Here is a 17,428-nt window from a genome sequence, read left to right as displayed (position 1 = left end):
TCTGGGCCTGGGCCTGTGCTAGGAGGGGTGGAGAGGCGAGGACGCAGGCACTTCTGTCAGACTCATAGCTGCTGGCAGATGGCCATGCTTGCTACCTCGTCACGTGTGGAACAGTTTAAAAGTGACTAATGCATTTTACCACAGAGCCAATAAGGGACATTGACCCCGTTGTGGGACTGAAGAGAAAAGGGTGTTAAAACCAAAATTGCTATGCTTAACTTAACGATGTGCTTACTGTAAACATGAAAATATTTCTGCAAGGCTGGACTGGCTTTTATGCCTGTGTGTGTTAAAAAAAAAACAAAAACCAGAAATCTCAATAAAAAATTATCACCCAAGTTTTACTTTGCATAGTTGGATTTGGGAGGTATTTGAATAATGGATAATGAGCTTTCCTGAATGGTACGGAAATGAATTCACCCTGGGCCCTAATTCATTCTGTTACCAGAGCTTTCTAAGTATGTTAGCCCTTTGTTATTAACTGAGAGATTATCTGTTACCTCGTTAAATGAGTGGGGCAGGATGGGGACACCTGGGTGGCTTAGCCGGTTAAGCATCCAACTCTTGATTTCTTCTGGGGTCAAGATCTCAGGGTGGTGAGATCAAGTCCCATGTCAAGCCCAGCCAAGCCCAGCATCAGCCTGAGAGCCCGCATTGAGAGGAGGGACGCTCAGTGGGGAGTCTGCTTCTCTCCCTCTGCCCCTCCCCCAGCTCCCGAGTGCACAGGCCCACGCTCACATGCTCTCTCTCTCCGCTGTCTTCTTTCTCAAATAAATAAATGAAATCTTTCTTTTTTTTTTTAATTGGGTGGATAGGAATCAGGGACCAGCTTTAGAAATTATTTAGGTAATGTTGAAGTCCGAATCACTTCCTTGCTCTCTTTTAAAATTTCCAATTCTGATGTTTTGTTTATAACTTATCAAGCATTTGTAGCACAGCTTTCTAGCTAAGTCATAATTTTGAAAGAACTTAATTTTTTCTGATGACAGTAGTTCACTATAGAGATGATTCAGATCATTTGGGTGCCCAGTGCCTGTATAAAATGATACAGTGTAATTTCAATCATTTGCCTGTAAGTTTTGACCAAACGTGAGCCCCCATTCAGTAGCATATTATCACATTAGTTCTAGGAGAGCATGAACCTTTAACATCTAGTCCACGTGCTCTTTTATTCTTTCACATTTCTGAAATCTACACGAAGAATAGGAAGTAGGCTCTTGAAAACCCAGTAAAGAACTGGCTAAGAGGAGGGGCTAGATAAACAATCTATTTGTTATGCGTTAGTATATTTCATTTCTTACTAGTATAATTTTTCATTTAATGTGATCCTGTCCCCAAAATGCTGAGATGTACACTTTTTTTTTGTTTTGTTTTGTTTGTTTTTTTTTTTTTTAAAGATTTTATTTATTTATTTGACAGAGAGAGAGAGACAGCCAGTGAGAGAGGGAACACAAGCAGGGGGAGTGGGAAAGGAAGAAGCAGGCTTATAGTGGAGGAGCCTGATGTGGGGCTCGATCCCATAACGCCGGGATCACGCCCTGAGCCGAAGGCAGACGCTCAACGACTGCGCCACTCAGGCGCCCTGAGATGTGCGCTTCGATCTGGACATGTTGGTATTTCTCTTTAAGGGATGCTTCTGGGAACCTGTTTCGTGGCACGTTCATTATTTCCTTTTTGTCTTGACTCCCAATTTACCCTGCATTCATTTTCTCATCATCAGCTTTAAGGCCTTTTAGTTTATTTTTTATTTTATTATTATTTATTTTCTTTTCTCTGGGTGGAAATTCTAAACACTTCTTAGATTATTTAATCTTGATCAGCATGCTGGTGATGGAAGTCTCCTTAAACTTGTTCATTAGTCAGTAATCTGCTTTTTCTACAGCTCTTAGAAAGTTAGCTTACCTTTGATATGGTCTCACAATGTAGAAATCTTGTTTTGCTGTAATTCTGTAAAGGTTTTTGGTCTAGTCCATTTTACTTTCAAACTACTGTTATTAGTTACCTTTAACTTTAAAGGTACTTTATCACTCCTCAAGTTCAAGACTGTAATCCTGGCACTTTATTTTACTAAATGAAATAAAAATACTTGCATTCAGAGCATGCATGTATTTCCCATATGCCACTGTAATGTGGAGAAACACTTAAATGGGTATATTTTATTATTTGTAGGGAAAAGTTGGTTAAGAAAGCTTATTGCACAGAAGATCAGTGCATTTTACTCTGTGAGTTTACCTTAATTTTAAAATCAATTTTTAAAAAGTGTTATGCGAATACCTCTTATTTTCTCAATATCTTTACTAAATGACATCTCCAAATTTTACTTTCTTTTTTTTTTTTAAGATTTTATATATTTATTCGACAGAGATAGAGACAGCCAGCGAGAGAGGGAACACAAGCAGGGGGAGTGGGAGAGGAAGAAGCAGGCTCATAGCAGAGGAGCCCGATGTGGGGCTCGATCCCATAACGCCGGGATCACACCCTGAGCCGAAGGCAGACGCCTAACCGCTGTGCCACCCAGGTGCCCCCCCAAATTTTACTTTCTTTCCCCCTCTCTTTTGGGGGGCGGGCACAACAAAAAAGTACATATTAAGATAATCCTTTGGCTCAGTAAAATCAGTTGCCCACAGTTACTGATACTTTGGCCCTTCTTTCCTCAGAGCGAGTAGTTGTTGGTTCAGTGGTTTAACCATGTCAGTGATTTCTTCCGTCTCTTCAGTCACGCCAGCTGAACTGACCAGATTGTTTCACCTCCCAAGGCAGAATTCCTCCTTGTTGCTAAGTGCTTCCAACCAAATAGAACAACATATTTGAGACTTAGATTCGTGTTCCTTCAAGTGATTTTTCCGTGTTGTATAGCATTTCCCCGAAAGCTTAATCTCACCCACAGATGACATGGTGAGTGTGTTATGCTGGATTATTTTGCTCATCGCAGGTAGATTTATCATCTATAAACATGCTTTTAAATTATTAGCTCATCTCCAGTGTGAGTCAGAAAGGCCTCCCTGTCATTTTGCAGCTTTTTAAAGTATGTAGAAGAGCAGAATGTGGCGGGGTTTTTTAAACTCCGTGGCGTCTGCACACGGTGTGAGAAGCGAAAGCCGACCTTGATAGGTTGCTGATACAGGCCGCTGCTGTGCCGTCCGCGCCTCAGCCCGTGCCCTGCCTCTCTGCTCGCGGCCACTGCCAGTTCTTTGAGCTGCTGCTCTCACTTGGGTAGATCTTCATATTGCTAAGGAGAACGTTTATTTTCTGATTCATTAATTTAGACCTTTACGCAGGTGGAGGATTTCGTTTTCTTGAACAGCCATCCTTTCTGCTTCTCCTCCCCTTTGCTTCCCCTTCCCTGGTCTCCTACTCTGTTCCACCTCGCCATCCTTTACCTTAATGCCTACGCACGTAGCCACAGATGCTGTCGTACCGTAGTTTCCTTTTTAAAGTTTTCCCGTAGTTAATAATTGCCTCATATACTTTCATCTGCAAAGGGTTCTTTCTGCCTGTCGCTAATTCTTCCCATACCTCTTGGAGCCTCTCGGGCAGTTTTCCACAAGGTCAGCACTGGCCAGTAGGAATACAGGGCACCCTGCCTGTATAATTTCACGTTTCCTACTGGCCACAGGAAAAAAGGTAAAAAGAAGCAGATGAGATTAATAGTTTATCTAACCCAATATGTTGAAAATGTTATTTCCACAAATACTGCTGAAAATATTTGAGATATTTTACTTTCCTTTTTTAGTACTGTCATCACAATCCGATCTGCATTTCTGCACTTACACAGCACCTCTTTTCAGACTGGCCACCTCTCGTGCGCTCTCAGCCACATGTGGGTAGTGGCGGCTGTATTAGAGCAATTTCAGGTGATTTCTTGTTTTCAGGTTTTGTTCTGGAGACCTCCATTCTCCTTCTGTCTGGGTTGCTTGGTCTGTAGGCCTGGCAAACATAGCTATCATCCTGAAACTCCTCTATTTTTCTTGATTGGATTCCATATTTCTTGGATTTTAGGTCTTCTCCTTTTTCCCTCTGGTGGTTTCGTTCAGTCATGGGGGGTACGGTGGACAAAGGCATGTCGCTGACACATCTGTCTCTTGAGTCATGCTGCTCTGGTCTGGCCCTCTTGCTCCTAGGTCTGGTACATACTTGTCATCCTGAGAGCTCCTCCCTCCACGGTTTCAGTGGAAGTTTCCTTTGCCTTTGCTCTTGTGTCAGGTTTTTGGTTTTTTTTTTTTTTTTTTTTTTTTTTTTTTTTTTTTTTTACTTTACCATATCGTATATTTTTCTTTCTCGGTTTTATTTCTTCCCTCGGGTGGAAGATATGCTCCAGTGGATTGCTGAGGACAGGAGCATGGGTGTGGTCAAGTGTTTGAGGCTTTGCCTCTCTGCAGTGTTAATTTAGTTAACTTATTGCCCCTTCTCACTTGGTGATAATTGGGCTGGATATAGAATTCTAGGCTAGAGATCCTTTTGCTTCAGATTCTAAAAGCATTGCTCCATTGTTATCTAGCTTTCAGTGTTCTCGCAAAGTCTGAAGCCATTTCTGATGAACTTATCCTTTGAAAGTGAACTATTCTTTCTAGGAACTTACAGAATATTTTCTTTTCTTTTAAAAAAATATTTATTTATTTTAGAGAGAAGGAGAGAACATGTGTGCACATGTGGTGGGGAGGGGCAGAGAGAGAATCTCCAGCAGACTCCCCACTGAACACGAAGCCTGATGTAGGGCTCAATCCCACAACCCTGAGATCATGACCTGAGTCCTAACCAAGAGTCCAGTGCTCAACCGACTGAGCCACCCAACTGCCCCCAGAATATTTTCTTTGAAGGATTCTGGAATCACATATTAATGTGCCTTAGTTTAGGTCTGTTTTTATCATTATGATGAGCGTTTGATGGTTCTGGAAGATTTCCTTGAACTATTTATTTCTTTCCTTGTATTTTGTTTTGCCTAATTTTCTATTGTGGGTTTTTGGGGACAGGGGGTGCTTTACTTTCTGGGAGGATTTCTTCTACCTTTACCTAACATTTTGTTCTTAATTCATAGATATAATATCTTTTTTTTTATCCTCACTGAGTATAATAATAATATATTTTTTAAAGCTTTCTTTTCTCTGTAGTTTATTTCTTCCAAGGGGTTTTTTCCTGTTTCATTTTTCTTATAAATCTGTTATATTAGAAGCATTCTTCTTACATCTTAGAATCAGTGGTTGTGCGTGATGAAGAGTTGGGGCTCACAAGGCGGATTGAGAGCTCTGAGAAGGTGTAAGGGGCTCATCAGCACTGATCTGGCCATGAGTCCTCTAGCTGGGCTATTGGTTGCACGCCCTGGTGATAGTATCTTCTGGTCTTTCCTCTTGTCTGATCAGATCACATAGAAAGCACTCTGTCTCCTGATTTATATTCTCCAGAAAATGATTCTCCACAGTTCTGTGGTGTGGGGTGGCAGTCACCCAGCACACCCAGCAGCATGGAAGGGGGCGGTGGGGAGATCCGCTGCTTCTCAGACAGCTCCAGCCTGTCCCCTGCAGTGAATCCCACTCCTCCATCCAGAAGCAGCATTTCCTGCGCCTCTGCAGGATTCTGTGGTGGAAATAGGCTGATGCTCTTCTTTCCCCACTGCTGGTTTGTAATTGAGCTTTCTCAGACCTGCCAACTACTAATAAGATTTCCAGCTTCCAAAATTCTCTTGCTGCTATCTTCTCCTGTTCTGCCCTCTCCTGTGAGTTTGACTTTTTTTTTTAATTTTAATAAAGTATACATAACAAAATTTACCACTGTAACCATTTTTAGATGTATACCTTAGTGGCAGTGAATATATTCACATTGTTGTATGGGTTTATCTTTTAATAAGAATAAAATACAAATTAAAAAGAAAAGATTTTTAAATGGGATTATAGTGGTATTTTAAAAGAGCGAAACTGGATGCCTATGCTCAGTCTAACGGGAAGCATAATTTGGGTCTTTTGTTAACCCAGGCACTTCCTTTTTCTGACAGTTTGGTGTAATGGGATTTATCTACCATCTTGGAAAGCAGTTGAACAATTGTTGGCATAAAAGTGCATTTTATCTGCTCTCAATAACTGTAGCTTTTATACAAGGTTACAGATGGGACTCCCAGGCGTGCCGTTCAAGGCTGTCCAAGATCTGGCCTGCCCACCTGTGTGCTCCAGCCGTCTGTCGTTGCTCCCGCCAGCCCACTCACTGTCCCTCGCAGAAGATGTGCGCTCCAGCCTTTGCTGTGCTGGATGTTCCTGAGCGAAGGGCCCCCCGCCCCCACCCCTTTCCGTCTCCTGCCCTCCTCCACATCTTTCCAGCTCCCAGCCCCATGCCTTCCTCCCATTGCAGTCATGTGGTTGTTCCTCTTCTGTTTTCTCTTCATGACCTGTACATGCCTCTGAATTATCACCTTGCATTTCCCACACTGCTCGTTCTCTTTGATGTGTTTCTGTCCCGGGTCCTCTCAGTGCCTGGCACATAGCGCACGCTTGGTTAAATGTCTGCATGGATTCCTGATGCCAGAGATTTCAAAAGAGAACTCTTTATCTTTTTTTTTTTTTTTTTTTTGTAGGATATCCGACACGAAGCCAGTGACTTCCCATGTAGAGTGGCCAAGCTTCCTAAGAACAAAAACCGAAACAGGTACAGAGATGTCAGTCCCTGTAAGTATTCACATTGCCGTTACCAGTCTCACTGCTTCCACTGGGCGCGCCTGCGGCGGCGGCGCCTCTGCTTGCAGGGCCTCTGCGGCAGGACCCCTGAGCCCCGGGGTGTCGTAATAAAGCGATAGCAGTACAGCTTTATGACTTGGTTGTTTCCTATAATAAAGGCATCAGAGACTTAGAGTTAATGGTTCGTTTTTTCCACAATTGTAGAAGGAATAAGGTTTCAGTTTCTGGAAAATTCAGCTCAGTTCAAAGCACTTTTTTTAGCTTTGACTATTTTTATGATGAATCATTTTCCTGCCAGCTGAAGCAGAGTATAGTAGGCATAATATAACCTTTTCTGGATGACTCAGCAACAGTATTATTAGACCCCGAGCATTGTATTGAACTGTGATGGTGCCCCGCTCGGACACTAAGGAGTGGGGGTGGCACTCCCCCTCTACTAAAGACAGCTCTGCTTGTTGAGTCCCACCCCCACCTCCATCCTCATTCTTCTAGCTCTTTCTTGCCATTATCTCTCAGCATGCCTGCTGGCCTCTGACAGCCTCCTCTGCCCTTTGAGTAATTGGCTCTGAATCTACTGATATTTCAAAAGTCGAGAACTAAAGGTGTTAGAATTTGTGTAAAGCAAGAAAAACTGGAGCTGAGTAAAGAGCATGGACTTTGCCATCTCCTCTAGGCCACAGAGAACCTTCTGACTCACCTCCGGGGATTTGAGACCCTGTCCGTCAGAGAGGGTTGTCGCTGCCAGCGTCTCCCATGGCAGTCCCTTCCATCCTCCAGGGACACAGGACGCAGTCCGTCCTCCCTCACACAGGCGCTTCCCGCATGCCTGCTAGGTGCCACCGCCCCCGCGGGCGAGTCGGCAGCGCCTGCTGCCCTGAGCCCCGCAGCACCCGGTTCCTGGGAGCGCGCAGAGATGGACCTAGGTTGGTCCCGGGCAGTCTGCCTCTGAGTGCTGCCATGGTTCCCTGCCCGGGTGTGTATCTCAGCCTGCCGCTTACAGCTGTGTGGCTTCGGGCAGATTCGTCTGTTCTCTGATCTCCAGTAAAGCAGGAGCCGTGCAGATCTCAGGATGGCATGAAGACGAAATAAAATAACAGGAGCCACTTAGCCAGTGTCTCGCTCATAAATATTTGCTGTGGTTGAGACGGCTGTTAGCTGAAGGCACACGCCAGGCACATCGGAAGTGTAGTGCTAGGTCATCAAGCGGCACACGATTGCGCCCCGACACCCGACGCTCTTGATTCAGCACGTCTGTGCTGTGGCAGACCTCCCCTCCGGTAATTCTGTTGGGAGGTCCCGAACAGCTGCTCTGAACTTCAAAGAAAATCACTGTTGGCATCTTTCATGCGGAGCTGGGAGACCCCCTTGCTGTCCTTGCTCTGCACTAGGCAGTGATGTCCTCGTAATATTCCTTTTCTACGTTTTCCATCAGTGCTCGTCTGAATGGTTTTATGAGCCAGTCTTTCAGCGGGGGAAAAAAAAATCATTTAAAATATTCTTCCCAGGAAACAACTCCCAAACCTTTTCACCCCCCATCTCACTCCTGTTTCACTTGTTTTCCCCCAACTCCAGTGTCCAGCAGGACAGATAATTTGCTCTTAAGGTCATGGGGGACATGGGGAGAATGATTCAAGATAGAAGTGATCTTTTTCTGTCTTCCATTTGGCCAATGAAAAGCCCAGTGCTCAGGGGAGGAGTTGTTTGTCCAGGGTCACCCAGTACTGTTTGAACCCATTCGTGTAACCCACCCAGGGGTTACATGGTCTCGTCATCTTTTTTGAGATCTATCTCCATGACTTAAATATCACCCAGGTATTTCAATTCGTGTCAGTCCTCTACGATGAGAAACATCATTCCAAATGGTGGCTGATTTTTAAAAAGATTTCAAGAGATTTCCTTGAAAACTTTTAGAACAAAAAGCCCCAAACCGTATGTCCCCATTAATTTCTCCTTTCCCATTGGGCTAGGGGAGAGAAGATAGTATTTACAAGTGGTCACCTGTGCTCATCATCCCTTGTGTTGTACCAGAAATAAAAATACCCACCTGCTCTTGTTAGCTGCACTAGCAGGCTAAGGAAAGTGGCCCTCAGGGAACCACTGCTTTTGTGACAAAGTCATGGTAAAAGGAAAAAAAAAAAAAGTGGGGGCGCCTGGGTGGTGTAGTCGTTAAGCGTCTGCCTTCGGCTCAGGGCGTGATCCCGGCGTTATGGGATCGAGCCCCACATCAGGCTCCTCTGCTATGAGCCTGCTTCTTCCTCTCCCACTCCCCCTGCTTGTGTTCCCTCTCTCGCTGGCTGTCTCTCTCTGTCAAATAAATAAATAAAATAAAATAAAAAAGGAAAAAAAGTGGATATGCATTTTCAGGAACCTGGGGCAGACCTTCCAAATGAGAGTTTATTTTTAAAAACTATTCTGAAAGTTACATTTAATGTACTTTCAGTGTTTTGGCTTCAGAGTTTATTTTTCCAGTTAATTATCTTTTGAATGTCTTTGATCATGACAGTTCCTGAATTTGAAATATTAGAATTCAGTTTTAATTGAATTCTGTTCATAGATTAGAATCGTTTAAGTGTATTACACTCGAAACTTAAAAAAAAAATTTTTTTTATATAAAGGAATTCAAGTTAACCCTTTCCACACAACTATATATTTAGGTCATTTCATATTCAAACCATTAGACATAGGTTAGGTGGAGATATGGTCATAAATCCTACCTACTGTGGCTCATTGTACCAACTAGAACTCTAGGGATTGGGTGAAATTTTTGATGGATTTTTTTCCCTTTTAAAGATTGAATCTACTGTATTTTTTTACCTTATGAAAGTATGTATTAGGCATCCAAGAACAGATCCCTTGGCACACCCCCCCCCCACAGCCTCCTGAGTTGTGGGGCAGTGATGGTGTAGGAAGATAGGACCTAAGAATAGATGTCCAATTAGGACAGAACCCATGTTTTAGTGTAGTTTGTCTCTTGCTATTTATCATTAAGTTTCAAACACTTCCAGAAACCTTTCTGAAAATACTAAGTCATCCTCATATTGATGACTAATCTGAATTAAAATAACATGGCCTCAGCCAGTGTGAACGCCCTTAATGCCACCGACTCACCTTTTTTTGCTTTCCCCATGGGTTGCACTACCTGTGTGGACACTTCGATCATCCAGGACTAACGTCCGAGTTCTGGCTTGCCTTTCAGTTGACCATAGCCGGATTAAACTCCATCAAGAAGATAATGACTACATCAATGCCAGTTTGATAAAGATGGAAGAAGCCCAAAGGAGTTACATTCTTACCCAGGTAAACGGATTGTCCAAAAAAATTTTTAATGGGTTTTTGCCTTACTTGATGTCAGCTTAAGAATTTTAGAGTACCGTCATCTGTACTTCAAATAAAATCTGCCACATCCTTCAGGAGGCCAGGTTGTACACAATCCGAAAAAGCAACGAGAAAGGAAAAAATCTTCCTTCAGGGACTTGGTTTGGTTGTAACATGTATCTTTTTTGGGAAGTATGCCACTGCTGGGCTTCTAGAAAACAGCATGAAGTGCCGGCATTGCCTGTGGTCCGCTAACAGAGGGAGCAGGACCGTGGCAAGAGAAGGGCCTGTACCTGTGTCGATTCCGTAAGCGTTCACTTCAGAGCATCAAGTGCTGCTCACGGAAATAGAAGAGGGTTAGCAGTAGACCAGTGATCTTCATGCAGGTGTCCATTTAGGATTCCTCAACACGGTCTTCATTCTTCGGCCCAGAAAAAAGGCATCCTTAGGTTATGTGGACAAGCATGCAAAATCATTTAAAATTCCCATTGGCTTTTGGCATCTTTGTGGAAAAAAATCATAAAAATGATTTAATACTTGACCTTCTTGTGAAACACTTACTGGCATATGACCCCAAGACCATGGGTATCTGGGAAAGAAGAGAAGTTTCTTTTTAATTCATTTTCTCAAGTCTTAGTCTGTTACCTGTAAGTTGCTCTAAACACTTGAAGTTTCTCTGTCTTTTTAGTCATAGTTTTTGCTTTCTCATTCCGTATCCGTTTATCAGTGTTCTGTATGGTTTTGGGGGTATAAGGTGATTTTGAACTTCCTACTTCTGTTTCATACTGGGAGATTAAAATGACAGTGAAGCCAGAGAGCGAACGAGCAAAGGCTGCCCTGGGGCAGGAAGCTGGATCAGGGCATACCTACCATGGCCCTTCTTTACTGCCCCATCTTGTCCTGTCCCAGTTCCTCAGCCCATGAAGAACATCAGCCCAGGTGCCTCCCAGCGCATGGAACATCAGCCACTCCACGTTCAGTCCTGGGGCCATTGAGGAAGTTCTTGGTATATGTGCGGGGGGCAGGCCCTTTACCAGGCCTCAGCTTGTGGTCTTCCCAGCACCTCTGGCGTGGTTGGGGTAGGGTGATAAGGAGATCCTGGTGGTGGCAGGCTGGCGGGAAGAGGTTGAGGGGAAAAGCAGCTTCTTGGTAATTTCTCTTTTTAGAAGAAATCAAGTTTCTTACTTCCTGATTTTAGGCTTTCAACTTTGGTGTGGGGTTAGGAAGTCCAAAGCAAAGACAGGGGTATAAAGTCAAATGGAGTGCTAAGATATCACCATGGAAACTGTTACACCACCGTCCTCCCCACCCCCATGCTCTAGCAATTACTTGGCACCTCTGAAGGTCTCTGTTTTTGTCAGGTGGTACCGTGGACATATCTAGCTGCCTGTAACGATCATTCTTTGCCCTGGGATTTATAAAAGGAATCGAAGTAGCCTGACCCCAATGTCGTACCTCAAGACAGCTGAAGTGACATGTTTTCCAAGGCACAAGACCATGGAAACCTGCCCATTTTTTAAATTTTCACTGTTATTCATTATGCAAATAATATAAGTCGATAGTCTTTTTTTTTTTTTTTTTTTTTAAGGCAGTGGTATGGAATTGTAGGAAATAATGTCAGAGGTGCACTCTGTCACTTCCACAATGAACTGTTTGGCTAAGTTTGGTGTGTCTCCTTTCAGATCTTATATGATTTTTCATCCCTGAAACCCATCCTAAAGTTGGGTGATGGGGAGGGGGGTCGGTGACAGGCTGGTAACTGGTGAGAGCCGTAGCTGTGAGACCTGGTCCTCGTGCCCAAGCTGCAGGATGAAAGACACAGGTGGCTGCCAGGAGGCCCTAGGACCCTTGTCTTCTAGGAGCCATTTTTCTGTTAATTGGCTGGCAGGGGTTATGCATCTGACTTCTGTTGTCTGAGGCTTCGTGTCTAGCACGGACGGATGTGTCTGGTTTAGACAGCAGGAGGGAGCAGAGTTCAGGAAAGTGTGTGGGTGCTGAAGGCTCACGTGGTCAAGGAAGGTGTGGTGGGACTTGAACGGATGCAAAGAATCGGGAGAATTTAGGTGAGAAGAGGTGAAACTAGAAACCATTCTCGACATGGTGCTGGCCGGAGGAGGTGACACACTCCGTCGTGGAGATGAGAGGTGATGTCCCTTCCAGGCAGTACTAACACTTGACACAAACAGAGGCATTCGTATTCTTGTATCCAGTAAATGTCTGTACCCATTGTTGGGTTGGCAGGCAGCCCACCATGTCCCAATGCCCACACTGGACCCTTTGGGCCCTCCGACCCCTTGGGCCCTCCGACTGATCATCACTTATGTTCCTTGGTCCAAGGATGAAGGCAGTCCATGATCGGGTCCATTATTATTAATAGTAATAACAGCTAACGTTTTACTGGCTGTTTACTCTGTTCCAGGCCTTCACATGTATGAGTGTAGTTAACTTTCGTAACCCTGTGAATAAGGACTGTGATTAGTCAAGAGCAATGGGTGGAGAAACTGAAGCATGGAGATGTGAAGTGACTTGTCCAAGGTCACATGGATGATAAGTGATTGGAGCTGAGACTTGAGCCACCGGAAGTGTCGCTAACGATCGCTTCCCCATACTGCCTCTTGCCTGCACCCACTAGCTTCGTTCCATATGCCTCCCACGCTCCAGAGGGACCTCAGTGGAGCCCCTCCTCCAGTCAGCTCGCACCAGAAAGCAGAATCAGCCTTTTTTCTCCTCTGTTGGTCAGCCCTGAACCAGCCCTGAGAGGCAGAAATAACCTTTCACCACGTGGCAGAAAATAGAATTGAGGTTACTGACCACTAGGCAGGGAGGGCGGTCCCTGTCCCAACCCCAGTCACCACTCTGCCGAAGGGCACTGTCGGCTGCTAACCACCAGTAGTGTGCTCGCATTGGAGCGTGTCGGTGTGTAAAATGGTATACACTTTGTGGATTGTGTATTTGCAGGGCCCCTTGCCTAACACGTGCGGTCACTTTTGGGAGATGGTGTGGGAGCAGAAAAGCAGGGGCGTTGTCATGCTCAACAGAGTGATGGAGAAAGGATCGGTAAGTCATGGATTTATCTCCTGTTTACCTCACCGTCCATGTGTGTCCCAGTTCATGAAGGTGACGTCTGAGTTTCTTTCTTTACATTACTTTTGTATTTCTTTCACGTGGTATCTTCTTTATTAGAAAAACGTAAAGAAGCAGTATATAAATACATGTTTATTAGTCAGAAAAGTAAATGAATTAAAAAGAGGGGGAAAAGTCCAATTGCCCTGGACCTCTACCCCTCATCAGTCGGTCTCTCTCCAGAGTGCACGCGTGCGTTCTGCTTTCCTCCGCCCGTGGTTCCCAGGCTGCTGCTGTTCCATTATGGAGCTGTGTAAGCGTAGCTGTATTTTGAAAAGCAAGTTTCTGCTGTACCCTCCTCATCTCGGCTTTTCTAGCTGGTACAAGTTCGCCTTCTGTTGACTGAGCTGTGGGAGCAGCCGCATTCGGGGTTCGCCTCTCTCGAATACCCAGACACCTGACTCCTGGCCGCCTCTTTAACGTGGACGCTGTCTGCCTGTGCGTTCACTGCAGGATTTGTGTTAGCGTTTCTCCCGAGTTCTCTGCAACTCCTAAAACATCCCCCGGGATAGCATGTGGACTGGAGGTGTGTGATGGTTCAGGCAGCACCCTCCACACATCTGTCCCTGCAGTCGCTGCTGTGGCCTCTCAACTTTCTGTCCTCTGTGTATCCTGCCCCTGGGTGTCCAGAACATTCTTTCAAAACCAGGTGTCACCACACCTCTTCGCAGCCGAAAACCCTTGTGCGGCCCCCACTGCCTCCTGGGATGTGCACATGTGGCTACAGGACCTAGTTAACCTGGACTCTGATTTCCCACCTCCGTCTCCACCTCCAGCCAGAACACACTTCTGATGTCGGTTTCTTGCCAGGTTCTCCGGCCTGTCCGTCCGAGTCCCCGCCCAGCCCCACCCCTCTGGCAGGTGTCTCCAGGCGCTTCCCTCGATTAGCCACCGATCAGCCGATCAGCCGCCGCTCGTGCTGCCGCCACCCCTCTCACTGCAGATTGCCTGTTGGAGGCCTGTCTCCCGTGGAAGGCAGGGCACAGTGTGGCAGCACCGTAGCGAATCGACGCCGCACCCCTGCTACCCTGGCTCCTTCCCTCCTCTCCCGCCACAGCCAGCGGCCAGCACACTCGGGGCTCGCCGGCCTCAGAGGGGAAGGCGCTGGGATGGGCTGAGGAATGTGGACTCCAGGCGGCCCAGGCGCAGAGAACTGCGTGTGCCCGGGCCTTGCCAGGTGCTGGCACCGTGCTCAGGCTCGAAGGGCCGCTGCTCTCCCAGCTGGCCTGGCTGCCTGGGGACCGGGCTTGCCAGGAGAACGTGCAGGCTCCGGAGAAGCCGCCCCTCCAAAGAAAGCACAGTCACGGCCCTAGAGGGAACGAATACAAGTGCAGAGAAGTCACACATCAAAGGAAACGCCAGTGGTGAACCAGGAAGCACTCACCGCAAAGCCCCTCCCCTCCCCCACACAAAGCGACAGTCTGCGTCACAGCAAACCCTCCTCTTACGACAGCACAAGTTTAAAGTCACGGGTTTTGCCTCAGCCCCCTTTTCTTAAAGCATTTCTTTGCTTGATAATAACAGATGAAGGGCTTACCTGAGTGTTCAAAGAATGAAATAATGCTGCTGAGAACATTTTTTTCAGTGAAAGTGGTTTTTCATGTTTTCTGCTTCAGTGGCTTGATTAGTAAAATGTGAAGTTGCAAATGCGAAGCCAACTCCCTCCCATCACCACTCTTGTCAGCAGTTTTGAACAAAGAAACAAACTTCAGGTTCCCACAGCACACACTCCGCAAGGGAAATGAGACAAACATGGCGGCCGGTGCATGTGTTCGGCGCTGATGAGCGTTCGGGGTCTCAGAGCCTCGGCACTGCCCACAGGGGGACCACTAGCACACCCACCCCCACGTGTGGCCATCAAAAATGTCTCCAGACGTTGTCCAGGGTCCGCTGGGACGCAGAATTCCCCCCATTGAGAAGCAGTGTTCTAGATGGTGTTGAGGGTTTGGGAATTTTAAAATCGAGTTATTTATTCAGAAATCACTGGATATGGTAACATTTCCTCTTTATTTGTTACTAAATTTGGGTGAAACCCCTTTGCTGTTGGCCCAGTCTAGCAAGGGTGCGGTCCTGACTCTCTCCCTGCATGCTGGCCCCCTAGGCCTGCTGTTGATTGTCTCCCATCCAAGGCTGACCATAAATGAACTGCTTTTCCCCTTGGCCATTTAAAAAAAAAAAAGAAGGAAACCTGGCTAGTTGGTTTCCATGTAGTTTACTGTGGTCATGTGACAGTAGTCTCTGTTTTCCTGTGTAACTACTCTTCCCGCTCAGGGGCATTCAGGCATGCACACTGGTGTGGAAGGAGCAAGTGGTTTGAGATTCTTAAAAGTTTCTTGGGATCAACAATTTCAGTTCGGCATCAACATTATCATCCCCATTAGAGCTGACTGGGGAGAATTCTAAGTCACAGTGTCTTATTTGCTCGGCTGATCTAATTATGAACTATGCATATAGCCTGCGGTAAGAACCAGCTCGCAGAGCGTTTCCACGCAATGCATATTTGTTTTCTGGTTTCCTTCCTTCTCTGAATAGTATAGGATGTGCCCCTCTTATTTTTGGCAGACCTGCCTTTTACCCTTTTGGGACCATGTGCTTCCTGGAAAACAGTAGTGCAGAAAATGATTACGTGTGTTAGGCGAGGCTCAGCCAAGTAGCCCAAGTTCTTGTGGGTTCGATTTAAAGATTGAGTTGGGACATGTCCGTGAAGAGTGTGTGTGTGTGTGTATAAGGGCGGGGATTGTTGTTTAGGCAGGGGAAATAAACAAACAAGGTGGTGTTTAACCAGGAACATCGCCTGTATCTCTCTCCCAAAACCCTGATAGATGCTGTTTGACTTCAGTGCTCTTGTGCACAATGAGACTCTGGCTTTGTGTTGCGGGAACGTCAGGCTTCACCCATGTGCTTAGTTAGCTCTCTGGTTCATCATTCCTTGGGAAAGCCAGATCCTGCCTCACAGGGTCACCCCAGGTGACATTCATGGATTTTCCTGGAGATTGCCTCGCTGTTTGGGAAGGCGCCAAGGCCTCTCTCTCACATCTAGCTTCAGGGTGGGAAAGGCATCTGTGAGAGACACCCAGCATGTTGGCGCTGCCATTTGCTGCCGACCCAGCACACGGCACAATTTGAATCCTGGTGAAGGACTGCTTTCTAATAATATAAATCTCCTTCTCAGGTTGGGACGGATCAGTTTAACAGAATAGCAGCAAGTAGTGCTCTCGAGTTTATTTTTGTGTTTTGCTTTATTTTGTGTGTTAAAACAAAAATGTCTGCAGGAAATGACAGCAAGCAGAGCATGGCATGTTACTGTGGCTGCCTGAGAGCTCTGAAAAATAAATATTGCTTGATGGGCACTTAGTGTGCACCAGAGTTGCACGGTAGTGGAGTTTCTAGAATCTTGGTCTTTACCCAGATCACAGAGATTTGTTGGGCTTTATATTCGGTTTTGAAAGTGAGTGTTTGCTGTGTGCAAGTGAGATGTAAAAGACTCTTCCCTGCCCGTGAGACTCGAAAGCACTGGCCTCTTCTTTGGTAGCACCCAGCCATCCTATGTTTCTGCTTCTCTGCTCGTGGTGTTGGGGACGCGCTCCAGCACACGTGGTGTCGAACCTGCCAGGGCAGTCTCTCTGTCTCTGGGGTCTTCAGGAATTGCACGGGTCTGATTACTGGAAGTGTGGGAAGGAGTGCATCCTCCAAGTGTCTACTCAAGTCCCCCTTTCAGCTGCCCCACCCCCTTGGGCTCAGCAGGGGACCTTGCCATGTCATTGACGCGCATTCGTGTGTCCTGAGTGGCCGAATTGCTTTGATGCTGACAGACCGGTCCTGTTCCAGGGGCTCATTGTTGGTAACGCCTCATCATCGTTAGGAGGGCATGTGGGTGAAACTGGCCAATCTTTCAAACAGGCCCGGTCCAGGCCCTGTTGGCCTTCCGTTTCAGGACCATGACGTTTGATGCTATGTTGGCGTCCCAGGCTGGTGTTTTTTGGTTTGTTTCTTCTTTTTCTGTTGTTTTTTGGGCAGCATGCAGCTTCATTAGAGCAGGACCGGTGGGCCATCCTGATTCTATCTTCACTCTGCTCAGGAGCCTCCTGGCTCTTCACTGCCCAGGTGACACCGCAGCTTCCTGGGCCTGCTGCCAGAGTCGCTGTGGTCTGCTCTTCCCTTGGCCCTGCTCCCTGTTGCTCCTCTGAGACCGGCTTCTGGGCAGTCACTGCCTAGGAAATCCTAGTCACCCCTCCAAGCATGCCTCTGTCAGAGGCCGCTTCTTTTTTTTTCTTTTCTTTTTTTTTTTAAAGATTTTATTTTTTTGAGAGAGCACAAAAGAGGGACGGGTT

The 17,428-nt window shown here is 46.2% G+C and overlaps 1 protein-coding gene across 3 annotated transcripts in view; it reads left to right on the top strand.

Annotated features, from left to right (window-relative positions):
- The window catches only part of PTPN1 (protein tyrosine phosphatase non-receptor type 1), a 65,779-nt gene that overhangs the window by 36,559 nt on the left and 11,792 nt on the right, over positions 1-17,428 (top strand). The window contains exons 2-4 of one of the 3 annotated variants that reach the window (XM_045771512.2): positions 6,560-6,650; positions 9,856-9,956; positions 12,933-13,031. In XM_045771512.2, coding sequence (XP_045627468.1) covers positions 6,560-6,650; positions 9,856-9,956; positions 12,933-13,031 — 291 coding nt within the window. Of the gene's footprint in view, positions 1-6,559; positions 6,651-9,855; positions 9,957-12,932; positions 13,032-17,428 lie in introns of those variants that run through there. The other 2 variants (XM_045771513.2, XM_087853507.1) reach the window with 2 other exon arrangements.

Source organism: Ursus americanus, chromosome 22 (genome assembly GCF_024610735.1).
Source record: "Ursus americanus isolate L20-20 chromosome 22, mUrsAme1.1.p, whole genome shotgun sequence".
In the NCBI taxonomy this organism is placed as follows: domain Eukaryota; kingdom Metazoa; phylum Chordata; class Mammalia; order Carnivora; family Ursidae; genus Ursus; species Ursus americanus.
Note: the sequence above shows the minus strand (reverse complement) of the source record. Positions and strands in the feature narration are given on the sequence as shown.